The 19,537-nt window shown below is 29.1% G+C and overlaps 1 protein-coding gene across 2 annotated transcripts in view; it reads right to left on the bottom strand.

The window, feature by feature from the left end:
- Positions 1 to 16,314, bottom strand: part of LOC107449664 (blastula protease 10) — a 124,262-nt gene extending 107,948 nt beyond the window's left edge. Inside the window, exons 1-8 of one of the 2 annotated variants that reach the window (XM_043056261.2) lie at positions 16,176 to 16,314; positions 13,603 to 13,668; positions 12,262 to 12,324; positions 7,985 to 8,128; positions 5,314 to 5,364; positions 4,249 to 4,423; positions 2,062 to 2,188; positions 1,843 to 1,918 (exon numbers count right to left, since the gene is read on the bottom strand). In XM_043056261.2, coding sequence (XP_042912195.1) covers positions 1,843 to 1,918; positions 2,062 to 2,188; positions 4,249 to 4,423; positions 5,314 to 5,364; positions 7,985 to 8,128; positions 12,262 to 12,324; positions 13,603 to 13,656 — 690 coding nt within the window. In that variant the 5' untranslated portion in view covers positions 13,657 to 13,668; positions 16,176 to 16,314. The remainder of the gene's footprint in view (positions 1 to 1,842; positions 1,919 to 2,061; positions 2,189 to 4,248; positions 4,424 to 5,313; positions 5,365 to 7,984; positions 8,129 to 12,261; positions 12,325 to 13,602; positions 13,669 to 16,175) is intronic. The other variant, XM_071177817.1, reaches the window with a different exon arrangement.
- Between the last annotated feature and the right edge of the window lie 3,223 nt (positions 16,315 to 19,537).

Below are 19,537 nucleotides of genomic sequence, written 5' to 3'. Positions count from 1 at the left end.
TTTCTTAAGCGTTGTAGCTATATAATTTCAAACATCCTCAAGAGCTATAACACATCTGCAGCAGAACTGGATATGAAGACAAAATTGCAGGACAGGAACACTTTAATTGTCCACTAATCTTCAGATTTCCTGCTATGTTTTAAAAAACTTTATTTGTGGAAACCTTTAGCGTGGCGGACAGCTGGCCGCCTTAGGCGGCTAGTTTTGAATAAAAACAAAATTTGATCTTTCAAAGTAATTATAAAATAGTTTTTTAAATAATTTTTCATTTTGTAGAATGGAATATTACTACACATATTCTATTGCATTATTACATAACAAATGAATGTTTAAAATGCAATAGCATTTAAAACTTACATTTCTGATGGTCTGCACCAACAATAGGGCAAAATCGGTAGCCTCTGCCCCCAAGGCGACTAAATTTGAAAAGTGACGATCAAAAATTTGTTTGTAAGTCGCCATCTGATCCCAATTTTTTCGCCAACATGTGCTCCAACACATTTGCTTTCAACTTCTCGTATAATTTATTTCAGGGAAAAGCTGAAATAACAGTTAATTTTATGCTGATGTAATATTTCTGAGGGACTGAGTTTGGTTACTAATGGCTTCATTCGAATTGGAGCAAATTTCACATCATTTTCTTAAAATTTTTTTCTGATAATATTTAAGAATAATTTAATTAATATAACTTCATGATTATGATAGTAATTATTTCAAATTTATTTCGCAACGAATAAACTTTGTCTTTGTTGATAAACATAAATTTATGTCGAATTACTGGTTTAAAAGCTTACGGCCTAAATTTAATCAATTGAATACGTTATAAACGTTATCAATACTTAATTAATATAGATATGTCAATAAAATTTTCTTTACCTCAATAATGAGCCATGTAGTGTTTAACACATTTTAAGGAATGTTTCAAAAAGCTGCTTTTCATTAATAAAATCATTTTTTAATGGATTTGAATACTTAATTTTTGAAAAAGTGACCGCATATTTTTAATAATGGCCATACATTTTCAAAAATGGCTACATATTTTCAGAAGTTGGCACAATTAAAACTACTACTATCGGCTACTGGCAGGTAACAAAATTTCTTAATTTTTATCCTTATTATTTTATTTTTATCCTTTCTTAATTATATCCGCAGGGGAGCAAATTTTTTTTCTGTTGCATAGGATTTTTTAAAACCGATTTTAAATATATTCCTAACGCTGATTTTAAATCTGCAATCTGTTTTTCTTTTTCTGAGCTGCAGTTTATTTTTTAAATGGCATTTTTAATTTAACTTTTTTAATTAATTAAGTTTAAAAACGTCATATAAAGCAAGGGGTCATATAAATATTGCTACAAATTTATAGGGGAGGAATATGAATAAAACTATTTCGTCGTGTGCTTTCGAGCAGGTCATAACAAGAAAGTATCCCTGGCTGCATACGACAACATTTCCGGGAATGATACTTCCCATGAAACTTTAATTCTGATGATGCGCCTTAACTCCCCTAGAAATTTGTCGCAACATTTACGTGACCCCCTGTTACGTATGACATTTATAAAGTCGTACATGTTGACAAAAATGGAATAAAAATGTCATTTAAAAAATCTGCATCTTCAGGAGCAAAACTTTAGATTTTAAATCTCCATACCCAAATTAGGCAAAATCAATTATTTTTTTTTTATAAATGCAACAAAAGCTTGGTTCCCCGGTGTTATGTGTCAACTGTTACTTTTACTTTTGTCAACTGTTGCTGTTACTTTTGTTTTTTTTGTAGAAGTTTGTAGTTGCTTCCTTCCCAAGCAGCACAAAATTCATTTAAGACATAAAAACTGGTCTATATACCTTTTCACACCTGTTTCCAATTGAAAGATCTTGGCCAATTAAAGGCAATAAATTTCTTCCCATGGACGACCAACAACTGTAAAAGGAAAGAAAGGTAACTTCAGAAAACTCGTCAATAGAATTTTCCTCTTTAAATAGTCATTAAAGGAAATTATTTTTGATGAGTTTCATCAGCATTTTTCATGATTACAAAATTAGAAAAATTGCCTTGATACTTACCCATTTCTGTCACCCCTGAATCGAACGTACCACAACTGTGTAGTCCTTTCTACGAATCGAACGCATGTCATATTTTCCCAATGCTCCATAGCATCTCTTATCGCTCGACGTCCTAAGGGATTGAGCGCTATGGAAAGAAATTTAAAAGTAAAATTTCAAGATTAATGAAACTTTTAAGAAGACAAATAAATTATTTATAGCACTGGACGAGGAAAGTTCTTTTTTACGAGATTATTAAAGTATTCAACCAAAGAAGAGTTTTAGAAGTGGTTCCCAACTTGTTCTGATACATTCTCTCCCGCTTTCATTATCGCTATGGTTCATTCTTCCTTTCAAAAATTTAAAACTGATTTGCATTCAGATCATATCAGCTCACAAATCATATCAGGTCATATCAGCTATATTTATTCAGATTTTGAATATTTCTTATGCAAAACACATTTAAAATAAACGAACATGGGTTAAATATTTAGCAACAAAAGCAGGAATTTTTTATTTTTTTTTGCTTTCATAGTTTTTTTATGTTAGCAAACTAATTATTCAAGAGAAATAAATTAATAAATCGGCTTCATTTCCGAAAAAAAAGAATTATTATAACGAACTAATGGGTTATTAGTCACTTTTTGTTCATTAAGATGCACGCAAAAGTTTTTGTTTGCTGATTTTGGAAAATATTACTACTAAAATATAGAAATTAGATTATCTAGCTATTGTATACGATAATTTATGTTGATTGATTAAAGTGCAAACAAAAATTTTTCAATTTTCGAATTCCTTATGAAATCTGCAAACTACCTAGATAAACAGCACATTACCTACTAGACACTTTTAAAAGTGACAATAAGATCTTCGTTGGAACAACAGCAACGTTTCTGTACTCTTAAATTAACACAACGTTATTTATTTATTTTTCGCTGTCTGAGAAATCAAGTTATTGCAATTATATAACCAACGCATCAGTTGATGGAATCAATCATCAATCCCTTAAGAAACAATAATACATGGAATTTTTTTTTTAATGTTATTACCATATTTTTCAACGTATAAAGGATCAAGTCAATAAATACAATCAAACAATCAACAAATTAATTGATAGAATGAGAGAAAAAGACGTTTGAACTTTATCGATATGGAAACAGTTAATGCGTTTTTAGCGGAAAACACTTGATTCCGAATCTTTCGCGAATTATCGTGGTCAATCTACCGATAAGCCATAATAACGACTCTCGAGCTTTAGCGGAAATAGTACCGCTTGCAATGTAACTTCAAATCAATTCCTTTGAGTTGTTTTCCTTTGTGTTGTTTTTAATGCTACTTGCCAACCAGGATGCTTGCTTGGTGAAGCCAAGCGAATTTTAGGCCGAGGGTGCGTTTCTTGTTTTTCAGTGGGGTCTTTTATGGCAAGGAATAAGCCTGTTGCCACACACACGTCACAACTCGTTTATGGGGGGACTCATTCATAGATTCATTTATTCATCCACAAATCATAATTTTGACATGACCCAGAGAACGACCAATCTCCAATTCAGTACCCCCACAGGTATGATTTGTTATGGGAACATGGACGACTTTGTGTCCCGGTTGATTTAGCGTGCATTAGACATCATTTACTACATGGAGAGTCTATGGCCGCTGGGGATCGAACTCACGACCTTTTCAACATGAGCCCAACGCCCAACCAAACAGGCAATCTCGACCACTGCTTTTATTTATAACATAGTTGAAAAGCCTGACTAGCAAATATTAGTCTTCACAAAGGATGCTTTGATCGCAAATAATAATGCTCTAAACGTTCTTTCTAGCAATTTTATGTAAAATTTGAACATTAATAAGCAAAATTTTGAGACTAATTTATCTTCAAACGCGTCTTTTGTTTAGAGGAACGAATTTTAAATTTAAAAAAATCTATCTTCCAAAATATTAAGGTTTTTATTTTAAATGAACTAAATAAGTTTCGAACTGCATGAATTTAATCAAAAGCAGTATACATTCAAATTCATTTTTGAAGATATAATGAAATCTTAATCAGTATCTTCAAATCAATCATCAATATCTTCACATAATCAAGATTAAAATCATTTTTGAAATCTGCCAAGAAATCAATAAGTGTAATCAGATAGAACTCATCCTCCCAAGACGAATTCTCCCGGTTGTTTAATACTAAGCAATAGTTTTCTTTTTACTTACAATAATGCAAGGTGTAATAAACAGTTGATCGAGGCCAAAGAGCTAACAAGTTGATGGTCCCTTTTCTGTGGGATAATTCCTTATGATCATCTGCATATTTTGGAACGACAATATCACCTTCAACAATCCTTTCACCGGTTTCCGTGAATGAAGGATTTCCACCAAAAAGCATAATCTTAAAATAAATAAATAAATTGTAATTTTTTAATAATAAATAATAATAATAAAAACAATAATAATAAAAAATAACAATAAATAATAATATTAAGATAAATAATTGAATAATAATAAAATAATAATATTAAAATAAATAATTGAATAATAATAAAATAATAATAATTAAAATTAAAATTAAAAAAATATGGTCAGGTGCGGTGGCTCACACCTGTAACCCTAGCACTTTGGGAGGCNATAATAATAAAATAATAATATTAAAATAAATAATAATAACAACAACAACAACAACAATAATAATAATAATAATAATAATAATAATTGAATAATAATAACAATAATAATAATAATAATTATAATATTTGAATAATAATAATAAGAAGAAGAATAATTGAATAAAATAAATAAATAATAATAATAATGAAATAAATAATTGTAATTGAATATTTTCGAAGATAAATGCATGTTTGTTATTATTAAGGAGTGTTCAAATGAACATAATTATTTTAGAAAGTTCATTTATGGGCGTAAATTTACGCAATTTTAGGATTTGGGGCATTGTAATGATAAGCCATATTATTTCTTAAATGCTGTACAATCTTCTTCGCATTGTTTCTGGATATGTAGTTAAAAGTTTCTGTAATTTACCTAGACAATAGTACAATACACACAAACATCCTATTGTCTACTCAATTGTAATAATTATTTCACCAAAAATAAATAAATAAACAAATAAAAAAAAACACTTATAAAATCACACAGCTGAACAATGCGAAAAAGTGACTGATCATTAGAATACATCAAGCTATTAAAACGAGAAACTCAATCATTATTTTATGATTCACTTCATATTTAAAATTCAAGAAAATAGTTATTTAGCTACTATATTACCTGATCATTTGCTATTGTTTTCAAGTCTTCTTTTGTTTTCAAAGCTTCAACCTGCAATCAAAACAAGTGCTTATATAATGAATCTTAGGGCACTTAATTAACTTAATTTTTGTGAAGTTAAGAAGCACGAAGCTCTAGTATGAGTTCTAGAAAAGTTTTAATTGAATGGGCTTTCTAAGGTTACGCAATTTCCCCTGTCTCCTCACTTTTCCAATTTCCGCTACCATAGTTTCAACAAATCTTGTTTTTTCCCCAAGCCAATATTTTCTAACTTTTAATGAAACGTACTGCAGTGAGGAAAAATCAAGATTTACCGAAACCATGGCAACAAATATGGGAAAAGTGTGGAAAGAGGGGAAATCACGTAACCCTGAGAAGCCTATTCTATTTATAAAGAGCATAGAACCATGTTAAAATATGCTATCAGGTATAATAATGTATAATCATGTTAAAATATGGTATCATGTATAATAATGTATAATCATGCTAAAATATGGTATCGTGTGTAATAATGTATAATCATGTAAAAATATGCTATAGTAATAGAAAGAACTTATTTTAGAATTGTATATTTTTGCACTTGTTCAATAAAAAAAATAAAGTAAAAAAATTAATAATAAAATAAAATTAATAATGAATTAAAATCAATAATAATAAAATAAAAAATAAGCAGTTTAAAAACGTTAAATTTAAAGTAAAAGTTTTATATAAAAGTTATAATTGTATTAAATTCATAAAAGAAATGCTTTTGTTAGACAAGACGACAACCAAGTCGAAATTGGTTATTCTATTTTCAATATCTTAAAAAAGAACACGACACGTTCGCTCTAACATAAATAATTATATTTCACAAACCACGTTTGAAAGCTACAGTTCTAAAATGTAGCTTTTAAAAAATATTAGCCAATAAAAAATTATATATGTACTATTATTACAATTCTATTTTGTTTCATAATTTCCATTTTTTATGAGTTTCTCATATATTTCTGAATTTTTTATTCTTTTAATATCTTACGAACTCTTTTAAGCGGCAAAACTATACACTCAAATCTCAGGAGACGTGCTTCAAATGTAAATAAATTCCATATCTTTATCTCAATATTTTTTAAGCAGACTCCATTATTAACCATGAAATATATGCTTTGTTCATGTGATTTATGGGTGATTCTTTTTAAACATGACAATTCGGACCAAAAAATTTCTTCATATTTAAATTCTTCAAAATATTCTAAAAATTTTTTTGTATACTTCTTTAGGTGCACTTATTAATATTTTGCAGACGGCAGTGTAGTTTATTGACATTTGCTCGAGAAAAAAAGAAATAAAATAGAAATTCACTAAATCTTGAATGCCAGGAAAATGACATATTAGCTTAAAAGTTTAAAAAACAGTCATTTTAAGTTAACAGTAAGTTACTCAACTTAAGTCTTTACGTTAGATAGACCATAAATTGCTTAAATTAATTCTTTTTATCCACTGTAGAAGGAATCAAAAATTTTTTTGTTGCTGATATGTACAGAATAAAATTGTGTATAATAATCAATCATTAAATAAATAAANAAGCAGTTTAAAAACGTTAAATTTAAAGTAAAATTTTTATATAAAAGTTATAATTGTATTAAATTCATAGAAGAAATGCTTTTGTTAGACAAAAAGACTACCAAGTCGAAATTATCTAATCTATTTTTAATATCTTAAAAAAGAACATGATGCGTTCGCTCTTATATAAATAATTATATTTAACAAACCATGCTTAAAAGCTGCAAATGTAAAATTCAGTTTTTAATAAAATATTAGCTTACTAAAAATTATATTTATACGATTATTAAAATTCTATTTTGTTTCATAATTTCAATTTTTTATGAGTTTCTCATATATTTCTGAATTTTTTATTCTTTTAATATCTTACGAACTCTTTTAAGCGGCAAAGCTATACACTCAAATCTCAAGAGACGTGTTTTAAATGTTAATAAATCCCATATCTTAATCTAAATATTTTTTAAACGGACTCTATAATTAATAACCATGAAATATGTGCTATGTTCGTGTGATTTATACTAACTTCAGTTTAACCCTTTGTTTAAACGGGAGAACAAGTTAAATGATCTAAAACTGAAAATAAAATATTTATTAATGAACTTGTTTCACTACATCCTATAACTTTGCTTATATTATTGCTCGCCATATAGAAAATTGACATATTTTTCCTAAAAATAAAATTATTTATAATTGTCCCATGATGCTCGTGTGTTTCATGGTTTTTATAATATGTATAATTGATACCCGACGGCTCCAGTGTATAAAGCATTGAGCTATTATTTATTTATTTATTTATTCCTTTGTTTATTTATTCCTTTATTTATTTATTCCTTTATCTAAAAATGTCTTTTTTTTCCAATGGCAGATTGAAGCCTATCCAGCTTCAGACCGATGAGTACCAATATGTCTGGAAAATAAAGGCAGCTAGTGCGCAATGCTGACCACATAGTCACCATCATAGTCTCGAAACTGACGAACATTTACACTCTCTTGCTCTCTCTCTCGGCTCTCTTGCCTACAACGATCTGCTACGAAATACTTTATAATAATAAATATATAATACTTTTTCTTATTATATTATTAATAGATAATTTATGTAAAATAAAGAAGTGAAAAAAAATTTGTAAATTACTCCGTTTTCTCTGTCTTCGCCGTCTATAATATAGTCTCCATCCATGTCCTCCTTAGCCGCCGGATTTTGAAAATTGGAATTACAGTTGGGTCTTCCATGGTCATGAGGTTCATACAATTCAGGTGGCAAATTGTACGTTTCTTCCTGTATGAGACAAATCATAAAATACATTAAAAATTTGACATTTTTATAGAAATAAATTTTTTTTTATACCGTCATGTGGGGCTACTTTGTGCAGGATTTCGCAATTTTTGAACTTTGACATGTAAAAAAACTATGCTAATTCAAACTTTAGAAGAATTTATCGATATTATATTCATAACTGGACTCAGACGAGTGAATTTGATCAATATTGGCATTATTTATATGTACTATTTACAAATAATAAGTCAAAACATATCTTGAACAAAGTAGCCCCCAAGTGGGGCTACTTTGTGCAGCGATAGGAACTCAGTTTAATAATCATGTTTTTAGTAAAATATTGATATAAAATTGTTAAAAAAGTTAATTGTTGACATTTTTACTAACAAAAGCATCAAGATATGTAAAGATATTAGTTTGAAAATAATTTTTAGCGTTAAAGAACCATTTTTTATAAAGAATATTTTCTTAAAAATAATGTTTATTTCAAAACATTTGAGTTTAAACAAAAGGAAACCATATACATATTTGAACATTGAAATGAATGAAATTTCAAAAATAATAACTATTACGTATTCATTAACATTTATAATATTGATAAATTTGAACATAACATGCTCGAATGAACATGACAGAACTTGCTCTTCAGTTTCAGTCAAAATCACCTGATGTCCTATAAAATATATTTTTATGTGTTAAATCGTTTGATTAATTCATTAGAAAAATCTTTGTAGAAGAAAAATAATAGTTTACCGGCACCTTTCACGTGCTTCTTGTGAATTTTATTAGAGATAGTATTTCTGTGGATTTTGTACTTCCGAGAAGCTTCTGCAATCGACATACCACCAGCAACTGCTTGCAAACATTGTTGCAACTTTTCTAAAGTGTAATCACGGTAGTTTCTCGTTCCAAGTATTTTTTTTTATTACGTCTGACAATTTTTCTGTCGGGAAAAAAAAAAAACGAATGAAACTTTGTACAAAATAGCCCCACAGTGCATTTTTTTTTCATTTTCCACTTATTCGTTATTAATTTTCAAATTTTTTTAACGCTAACATGATATAATTGTTTATTAATATATAAATAAGGAATTTTGCACTTACGACAATTGTTTTATCAACGTCTTTGCATTTCACAGCTAAAGTTTCCACGCATACTTTTCGACGTCCGACGTTCTAGGAAAGTTGTTGACATTGGATAAACAAAACACTCTCTGAGATTGTTTTAAAATTCGAAAAAATGTTTGTAGTAATAGAGAAGGCTTCTATCTTCAAATTTCACACATTTTTAACGTGAAAAAAACATAATACTGAATAGCAGCACTTGAAAAGTGCCAAATTCGAATTTGCACAAAGTAGCCCCCACTTCGCCTAGTAGTCCCACATGACGGTAATTATTTATCATGAAAAATTATTATTCGACAACATTTCTGAATTGTAAGTTTTAAAACAACATATAGCGTTATGAATTTAATCTATTAAAATAATAAATAACATAATTTCTCTATAGCTGAACATTAACATTGCAAATAGATTTAGTAGCTGCAAAGTGGTCCTGCATAATGTTAAGGTTAATTGATTTGTTACTCAATTTTGCACAAGAATGCTTTATGCACCTTGCATTAAAGCATTTAAAAAAAGACGTAAATATTCAACGTTTTTTTGCACAAAGTGAAGTAAAAATTTATAATGTAAAGTGAACACTAAAACTATGGGAAAACGATTAAGTTACACTAACAAAATAATTTCAGGCCAAAATAATACTTTATTTCAACTTTAGAGAGGTATGATTGTTAAATATGAATTATTTAATTCCCTTTTGAAATATTGCTTAACTATATTGACATAAGAGTGTATTGGGATTTGAGAAAAAATTCTCATTTACAACAGAAATGATAATTTTAATATTGTCATTACTCGTAAAAGATATGAACTTTCAAATTATGAGCTTGGACCTTCATTGGACATTCAAAACTATTGATAGTAGCTTGTTTTTAACTATTTTAAAACGTCTACCGAGAAAAAAAAGTATGGCCAAAAGTTCAAGAATATGGTGAAATTTACCGTGGTTTTGGCTCTTGGGAACATCTAAAAGCGAGAAAATTTTTACAGCAGCGCTGAGATAATTATTATGGTAATCTTAACAACATAATATCTTATAATATGTGTTACAATTTGGTGAATGTGGTAAAATTTGGTAATTTTACCATGATACCTTAGAGTGTGGCAAAAAAAAATCTTTATTCTGTTAAATTTACTTTTCAGTTTTCATTTTAGTTCAATTTACTTTGGTATTTTTACTAAACAGGTGTTAATAAACAGTATAATTTAGAAAATAATAATTTATGATACACCAATATCATATGAAACGAAAAATCATGGAATGAATGGTTCAAATGCTGTAATATTTTAGTTTTAGGAACCAGAGTTATTCATTTTTTACCAGTATTTTTTTGTGTAGACTTATTTTTTATGTAAAGAAGATCACATAAAAGTATAAATAAATAAGAACTCATTAAAGCTGTTAACAAATTTGTGTTAACTATTTGTTAAGTTATGAAACAGTATTCTGGTATTGTCACATAAAAATATAAATAAATAAGAACTCATTAGAACTGTTAACAAATTTGTCTTAACTATTTGTTAAGTTACGAAACAGTATTCTGGTATTGTCACATAAAAATGTAAATAAATAAGAACTCATTAGAACTATTAACAAATTTGTCTTAACTATTTGTTAATTTATGAAACAGTATTCTGGTATTATCACATAAAAATATAAATAAATTGGAACTCATTAGAGCTGTTAACAAATTTGTCTTAACTATTTGTTAAGTTATGAAACAGTATTCTGGGAATGTCATTTTTAAGCAAACAAAAACATCTGCCTAGAAACTCAAACAATGATCATACTATTCACTATCCGGCTTAGGCTATTAAAATAATAAGTCAGACTAACAAGGAAAATTTTCTAAGTGCAGTCCGTCTATTGGGCTGAATTTTTTTAGGTTCTGAAATCATGCAAACGATTCATTTTTTCTGTTTTGAGGAAATTTTTACGTTAAAAATTGTCAAAACTACAATTTTTTTCTTGATTACGTCTCCAACTTTGATTCATTCGACAGAGGAAGCGCTTTGTTCGCTATAAAAGAAGACTAGCAAGACCTCAATCCTCAATCAGAAATTTTAATACTATTTACGCTTTAATATGATAAATTTAAAAAAAAAATTATTTGAAGAATTTGAATAAAAATTCAATTGTTTTGAGTGATGACTACAAATGCTCCAGCATAATTATGCATTTTCCAAACATTTTGTTTTATTGTAAGAATTTATTATCGGAATTAAAACTAACGAAAATTCGTTTGAAATTAATATTTATTTTATATGTATCATAAATGCCGACCAGGTGGCCGAGTGGTTAGCGCGTCTGACTGCGGAACCGATGGTTGCGGGTTCGAATCCCGCTCAGAGCATGGATGTTTCTTTATCTCTTCTCTGTGTTCTATGTCCTTTCTCCTTTTGTGTGTGATTGTGCGAATGTGACTCGCCCTATAAACGGGTTTGTGGTTGTGTGACGTGGGCGACGCTGCTCCACCGCCGTGGCTTCACCACAGGTGCCTACTGGGTAACGAAAAGAGAGTAGCAGTTCTGGCATTCCAGTGGCCAATGGGTCAATGTCCCAAGTGCCCGCCATTGAAAAAATGGTATTATTTATCGCGTATTTGAAAAAATTTCATAGATTCTTTAGTATTTTTTCTTCTTTTGCCAAGCTTGCAATTATATTTCTACAAATAATGTGAAATAGACTAAATATTTAATACATATTATTTCATTACTGAAAAAATTTGTACTAAAAACTGCGGCATAGAAAGAGATTTTTTTTCTACAATATATAGAGATTATATTGAGACTAGTTTCTAAAGGTTTTTGGTAAATTCTGATAGACAGTTTCAAAACTTAAAAAATTAAATGGAAAAAGACAAACATATTTTTTTTGGCAGTATTTAATCTTTTCAAAGAAAAATTATCGTTATCACTGAAATGTACTTCAAAAATGTATTGAAATTACGAAAGAGAAAAAAGAAAAAAAAAAGAAAAAAATAACAGTGATAAAATTTCTCAATTATTACTTACAGGATAATCTACACTTTCCTTGGAAACTTCATCTATAGTGTCGGCAACAGGAATTCCAAAAATCTATAATTAAAAGTTAAATTATGTTGATTAGTAAAGCTAATAACTTATGAAATATTACATTAAAATATTCTTACGTTTATGATTAATTTGATTAATACCGACTACATAAAAAATAAATTTCGATTGCATGAATTTTCTTACTCAATCAACTAGAGAGTTTAAGACAACAGAACTTAAAATGAATGTTTTCCTAGAAGGTACAACATCAAGAAGGTACATCATCATCCAAGGTACATCAAGATGTACTTATTTTCCTTCCTTACAACTTTTTCCTTACTTCTTAAACCGATTTTCTTTACTTTACTCAACCGATTTTCCTAATTTACTTTCTTTTTAACCTTCTTATTTCTCATTTAACCGTTTTTCCTTCTTTACTTTCCATTCAACCTTTTTCTTACTCCCTTAATAAATTTTCCTTACTTTACTCAACCGATTTTCTTTTCTTACTTTACTCAACCGATTTTCCTTTCTTACTTTCCTTTTAATCTTTTCCTTACACCTTTAACCGATTTCGCTTTCACTTAACCGACTTTTCAAGTTATTTTTTTTTGTCGTATGCCTGTTTAGGCAGTGGGGGTGCAATTGTTTCTGTTTTTCAGTGGCGCCATCTATGGCCAGGAATTCGACTTCTGCCACGTCATTCATACAACTACAACCCGTTTATAGGGCGGGTCACATTCTCACACAAAGGAGAAAGGACATAGAACACACAGAGAGAGAAAGAAGCATTCATGCCCTGCCCGGGATTCGAACCCAGGACCTTTCCGATGCAAGGACAGTTCCCTGCCCCCTACACTAGCCGGTCGGCTCCAAGGTTTAACAAGTATTGGCTGACGTTAATTGATTAAGAAGAATTCGCACCATGATACTGAAAAAAAATTAACTGAACTAAATTGCTTCAAGGATAATTTTAATTGCAGGAGCAATTTCAGAAGTAGTTTGGGAAGTGAAGAATGAAAATGGCTGGTATTTATCTTGAAGATCTTTTTAGTTAGAATTTATAAAATTATTTAAAATCATGATAAATTTGCCTTCATGAAGGACATTTTGATGGAACTTATTCGTGTTACATGGATGTCTAGTCTGACGGCAAGAGGATTCTAATCCATGATGCATTTACCACCGATAATATTTTAAGCTTGCACTGTGATTGATGCGTGCCGGGTGCGGAATTCGCAGGGATTCGAACACGGTTAACTCCATTGGGAGGCGAGCGCTCTATCCCCTAAACCACCACAGCTTTTTTGATAGTATTAGAAAAAAATTAAATATATTTACTTGAGCACTATTTGTCGCAATGCATAGAATCACAATTAGCCACTTATGCTTCATTTTGAGACCTACCTGAAACAAAATGTTACAATTTTATAAGCAATAAATCAATAAAAGTACATAAGAGTCACATTAAAACGAAATTAATTGGTTCCTATGAAAAATTCGTTATTACGAAAATTTCGTTGCACAGAGGCTGAATGTTTTTTCAGTTACTTAGGTAAATATTAATTTTTTAGCTTGTTTGAAAAATTATGTCTTTTAATTAGAACTGAAGTTAATAGATATTATTATTGTATATAAAAACCATAGATTTTTAGTGCATGCGTAAGCGGTGAAGTTTGAAAGTATGCAATAATTCTCATATTTTACACTTAGTCTAATGTCAGTCATTATGTAAAATGCCTAGGCATTCTACAGAATACTGGCATTTCATACTTTGCCAGTAACATATAAATTGGTCAAAATTGAAGACAAGTCATCAGTTAAGAAAATAATTGTTTTTATTTTATTTCAAAAATAGTTTTATTTTACATTATTTTGTTTTTCGTGGTTTTAACTCATTATTTTGTATTAATTTAGATCAGATTAAGTGAAAAAATTTTACTTTTAGCATATAGTTATTTATGATTATGAAACACAGCATGAAACATCAGTGCCTATTTCTGCGTTAAAGGTAAAATCTTCCAAACACGATTCACTTCCAAATTATTATTTTTCTAAAATTTGCAGTTATTTGCAGTTTTTTAAATCCAAGAAAAACAGTTATTTGTCAATGAAATTTCATTAATTTGTAAAATCAATCACTGATAAATTTTTGAATATGAATTTTAGAAAAAAACTCTTACAAACTACTTTTTTTTATATTTTATATTTTGTACAAATTTAATTCCGATAATCTATCAGATATTTCAGTGACTATTAGACTGTTTTTTATAATTAAGAAATACCTAAATATACTTTTGCTTGTAGTTAAAAGGACAGAAAAAAATGCATAAAACTATATACTATTGTCTCTCCAGAGTCAAGGGTTAGTTCATAAAAATTTTAAGAGTGACTTATATATAGCACATTTTTTTTCCATTTATGAACTTAATTTCGAATGAATGTAGCATTTCAGTTAAAGGGCAGTTTGTCTGTATTTTATCTTCATTTTTTGCATCACTATTACTTTCCTGTCTTTTAACGTTAACCATTTCCCCTTATAAATCTAATACCATTTTGTATATAAATTAGTTTAAAATTTTTCGTTCACTTTTAAAAAGACGGAAAGAGTTACCTCATTCTCATGATCCAATTTATTCAAAAATTCCAATTTTCAACTGAGATTTCTAAAAAACTGACGAAAATATAAATGATAAACATCTAAAAAATTCAATATAAGAAGACAATCGGTTCGTTATATGGGGAAAAATTTTAATGTTATTCAACGTTTTTGATTAAAAATAGTATTCAAGGGAGAAATTCGCTGTAGGTATACTTCATTGTAGAGAAACTTTGCTGCAATGTATTTTTTTTAAATAAGAATTAATTATTATTTTAGTTTTTAAGGCAAATTTGCGCGAAATTTAATCAAACGACATGAAGGTTTGATTTATGATTAACTCAATTTAAAATTGTTATTAAATCTTATGATGAACTTAAAAGGAGTTTTAATATTAAATAATTTATGGTTTGCAGACACGAAAATTTTAAAACGGGGAAAAATAATTTTTATGTGCGTCTTAAACGCTTTGATTCTCTTAATTTTTGAATGTAAATAAAAAATTATAGCTAAGATTTTCAGAATTCAAAAAATTGATTTTAATATATAGATAGATGAATAGTAGTAGGTATATGAATTAAATTCATGACATATGTCTTAGAATGGAAATAACTTTGGATGGTACTTTATTGTGATTTGACTTATATACCAATTATAATATACCAGCGTTCTTGTATCTATCTTTTTTAAATATTAGTATTCATAAAAGTTTCAAAGTATATGCACTGAAAAAAAGTATGGTTAAAACTATCAGAATATGATAAAATTTACCATGTTTCTGGCTCTACGGAAAAGCCTAATAATTTTTACCGAAGTGCTTTAGTCATGGGATTTTGGTGAAATTAACAATAAAATATGATTTTTATAATATGTGATAAAATTGTGAATGTGGTGAAAGTTGGTAATTTCAATATGATAACTAAGAGCAGATTTTGTTGAATTTTTTGGTGTAGGGACTCTGTAATATTTACAATAAATTTATGAAATCCTATAAGCATTCACCAATCCATCAATCAAGTGAATGGAAGTGTTTGTTTCTTCACAAGACTATTGCACTTATAGGTTGATGAGTTCAATTGACATTAACTTTAATTTTAAAATAATTCTAAGTCAAAGTATTTCCTTCTCTAAACAAAGACACAATGGTCTTTAAAAGGAGATTTTCTACTATGGAACCGGGACCAGAATTTATTTTCGTTAAATAGAGAGCCGTTAAACAGAGATTCATCTGCATATTTCTACTTGGTGGTATCAAGGAACTTTAAAGTACATTTCAAATAAATAATAACTTGCAAATTATTAACAATGCACTTACCTTCTTTTCACTTAAGATCTTGAATGTTTAGAAAAATAAATAGAAAAAAAAATGTCCCCCTGTGTACAATGTTTACAGTAAGGTCATCGCTACAGAAAGTGATGAACTTTTAGTGTCCACAAACTTCTTTTTTCGCCCTAGGGCCCCCATCCAAAAAACTTCTTGACTTGCTATACCAGTTTACATGAAGATGAGTGGAATAAGACACAAGGAAATTTATCACGTTCACTTAATTATTAAGTCTTTTTAATCAGAAAAAGAACCTTTCAGCTTGAAAATTAATATTATTTTTATATTATTTCATAATGTAATTTAAATTTTGCACCATGTCATATCATTACTGCAATATTAATAGTGATGATATTAAAAGTGATGAACTTATGGTATAGTAATACTACTTTATGGTATAGTAGGTAATTTGGTAAGTTTGAATAGTGTAATACTATGATAGTCAAGGTTTAGTGAATTTTTTACAAGTTACTTTCAAAGATTAGTTCGTGGAAATTATATTATTATGAATGAGAAGGTAGAACTTAATGGAAACTTGGTTCAATTTAATATCCAATGAAAATTATAGAATATCTGTACCACATTATGGTTCAAGGTTTAACTGAGTTTACTGAAAGTGTACACGGAGGAAAAATTCCAGTAAAATTAGCGAACTTTTTGGTAATGACGCTTCTGGTTAAAAAAAAAAAAAATTAATTCTGGTGAATGAAATAAAAATGTACAGTATTTAAATCGGTAATTTTTTCGTATATATGATATTCCGGTTTTCAAAATTACAGCTCTTACTACCATACATTTTGTAAAAAATTATGAAACTGTAATGCAAATTTAACCGAATGCATGGCTTTTATGCCATCCTTTTAAGCAGCAAGATAAAATCCTTTTAAGTTTCAAAGAATTTCAACCATAACATGTTGGTTGACCATCATTTTCGAACATGAAATGATGGAAGTTTGTTGGCCTATCAAAATCCATTGCAATTGATAGAAATTGTTGGATGATGTTTACAATCAAATACTATTGGGCCATGAAGAAGCCAACATAAACCATTGAAATATCTTAATGGTTCCAAACAGTAATGCAAATTTAACCGAATGTATGGTTTTTATGCCATCCTTTTAAGCAGCAAGATAAAATCCTTTTAAGTATCAAAGAATTTCTAACATAACATGTTGGTTGACCATCATTTTCGAACATGAAATGATGGAAGTTTGTTGACCTATCAAAATCCATTGCAATTGATAGAAATTGTTGGATGATGCTTACAATCAAATACTGTTGGGCCATGAAGAAGCCAACATAAACCATTGAAATATCTTAATGGTTCCATTAAGAATTTTATCTTTGGTTTATATTCGGGGTTCTTTAATTTATTCATAACACTCTTTATATTTGGGGTTCATTAAGCATACTCTTTATTTTTATGTACCTTACTTGTTAAACTACAATCTGAAATTTATTTGTTTTTCTTCGAGCCGTTTAAATGACATTTACTTCTCTGTTAGGAATTACGTTAGGAAAGATTTAAAGCACTAATCCATATTATCGTCTGAATTTCTGTAATCTTGACATGGTGCCAAGTTGAATCCTATTGTCCTTCAAATTAAGTCTGATTGAACCACATTATTGCTCAACTTGAACGAAAATATCATCCAGCTTATCACGTTTTCAAGGCTGATGCAAGTTTGCTCGATAATTGCGTAAATAGTAAGAATATTAGGATTTAATATTGAACCAGAAGGGAACGAAAAAGTTACCTTAGGTGTTACTCAACTATCATGTGTATTTGTTAATGTGCGCGTACAAGTGTGTGAGAATTAGAGATGAGCTCGGGAAGAAGAAATGAGCTCGAAGAATTTTAAACCGAGTCCTCCCGAGTCCAAGATACATAGGATTACTCGGAGCTCGAGTCCACGCGAGCCCGAAATGTACTTTGGATAAAGGCGAAATTTTGAGATCTGGTCACTTGGCCTTTGATGTCAAAACAAGGAAATTAGTGAATTAAAAACTTCCAGGTCACCAACCTGTAAAAGAAACAGTGAAGAGAAAAACTGAACCACCTGAAACTCCAAGATAACTAAAACAAAAAATTGAGAAAGAAAATCTAAATATTAAGCTAAATGAAAGTCATTTGACAATTAGTGCTAGCCTCACAATGCAAAAGCACCTAACAAAAGAAGCTGATCCTTAAATTCTTATACTTTATAAATTTTACATTTTATTTAATAACGGAACCTAATGTTTGTTTAAAACTTGTAAAAATTTCATGAAAATCATCATGAATGCGTGCTTGCCAAAGGCCGAAATCTTTTTGTTCAGTAAACGAGCCCCAGCTTGCTTCGGGTCGGGACTTGGGCTCAGCTCGTCTCATTTCTAATGTGAATATGTTTAAATGCACTCATGTGTTATTTATCTATGGATTTGAATATAATAATTTGACAATTAGTGCTAGCTTCACAATGCAAAAGCACTTAACAAAAGAAGCTGATCCTTAAATTCTTATACTTTATAAATTTTACATTTTACTTAATAACGGAACCTAATGTTTGTTTAAAACTTGTAAAAATTTCATGAAAATATCATCATGAATGCGTGCCTGCCAAAGGCCGAAATCTTTTTGTTCAGTAAACGAGCCCCAGCTTGCTCCGGGTCGCGACTTGGGCTCAGCTCGTCTCATTTCTAATGTGACTATGTTTAAATGCACTCATGTGTTATTTATCTATGGATTTGAATATAAATACTTAATTCCTAACATAATGAGGCGTAAAAAAATCCAGTGTTTCTATCTTTCGTCTTAAATTTTGCATAAATGTAACCAACTCTTATTTCACTCACGTGGAAACTATTTTGTTAAATGCACATTTATGCAACAATTATCAACATAAACTTGCTTTGGAACAGTGCATACTCACACTGCCATATATGCCTGCGTAATTTTTCTCCATCATGGCAATAATTCAGTGACAAAGTGATTTTTAAAAACGCATATTTTTCTAATCACAATGAAATAGACATAATTCCGTTCACAAAAATATTCTAGACTATTACTGTATTAATCTTCATCGGGGTTGGTCTAGAGCAGGGGTTGCCAAACTTTTTTAATCATCGACCCCTACATAATTTTTCGAATTCTCCACCGACCCCCATAAAAGTTATTTTCTGTTAATTAAAATAAAACTCTATTGGATACTGTGTTTGCACATTTATTTTATGATTTTGAACATTTATTTAAGTAATAGTACATAGTGTATCTATAGTTTTATGAAAAATATATTAATGTTGAAATATAAATACCTTAATATTTATGAAATAATAAGTAATTATAAGTAAGTAGAAATTTCTTACTTTATTTT

This window comes from Parasteatoda tepidariorum, chromosome 2 (assembly GCF_043381705.1).
Source record: "Parasteatoda tepidariorum isolate YZ-2023 chromosome 2, CAS_Ptep_4.0, whole genome shotgun sequence".
Taxonomy (NCBI): domain Eukaryota; kingdom Metazoa; phylum Arthropoda; class Arachnida; order Araneae; family Theridiidae; genus Parasteatoda; species Parasteatoda tepidariorum.
The sequence above is the reverse complement of the archived record's forward strand: the minus strand, read 5'-3'. Positions and strand labels throughout refer to the sequence as shown.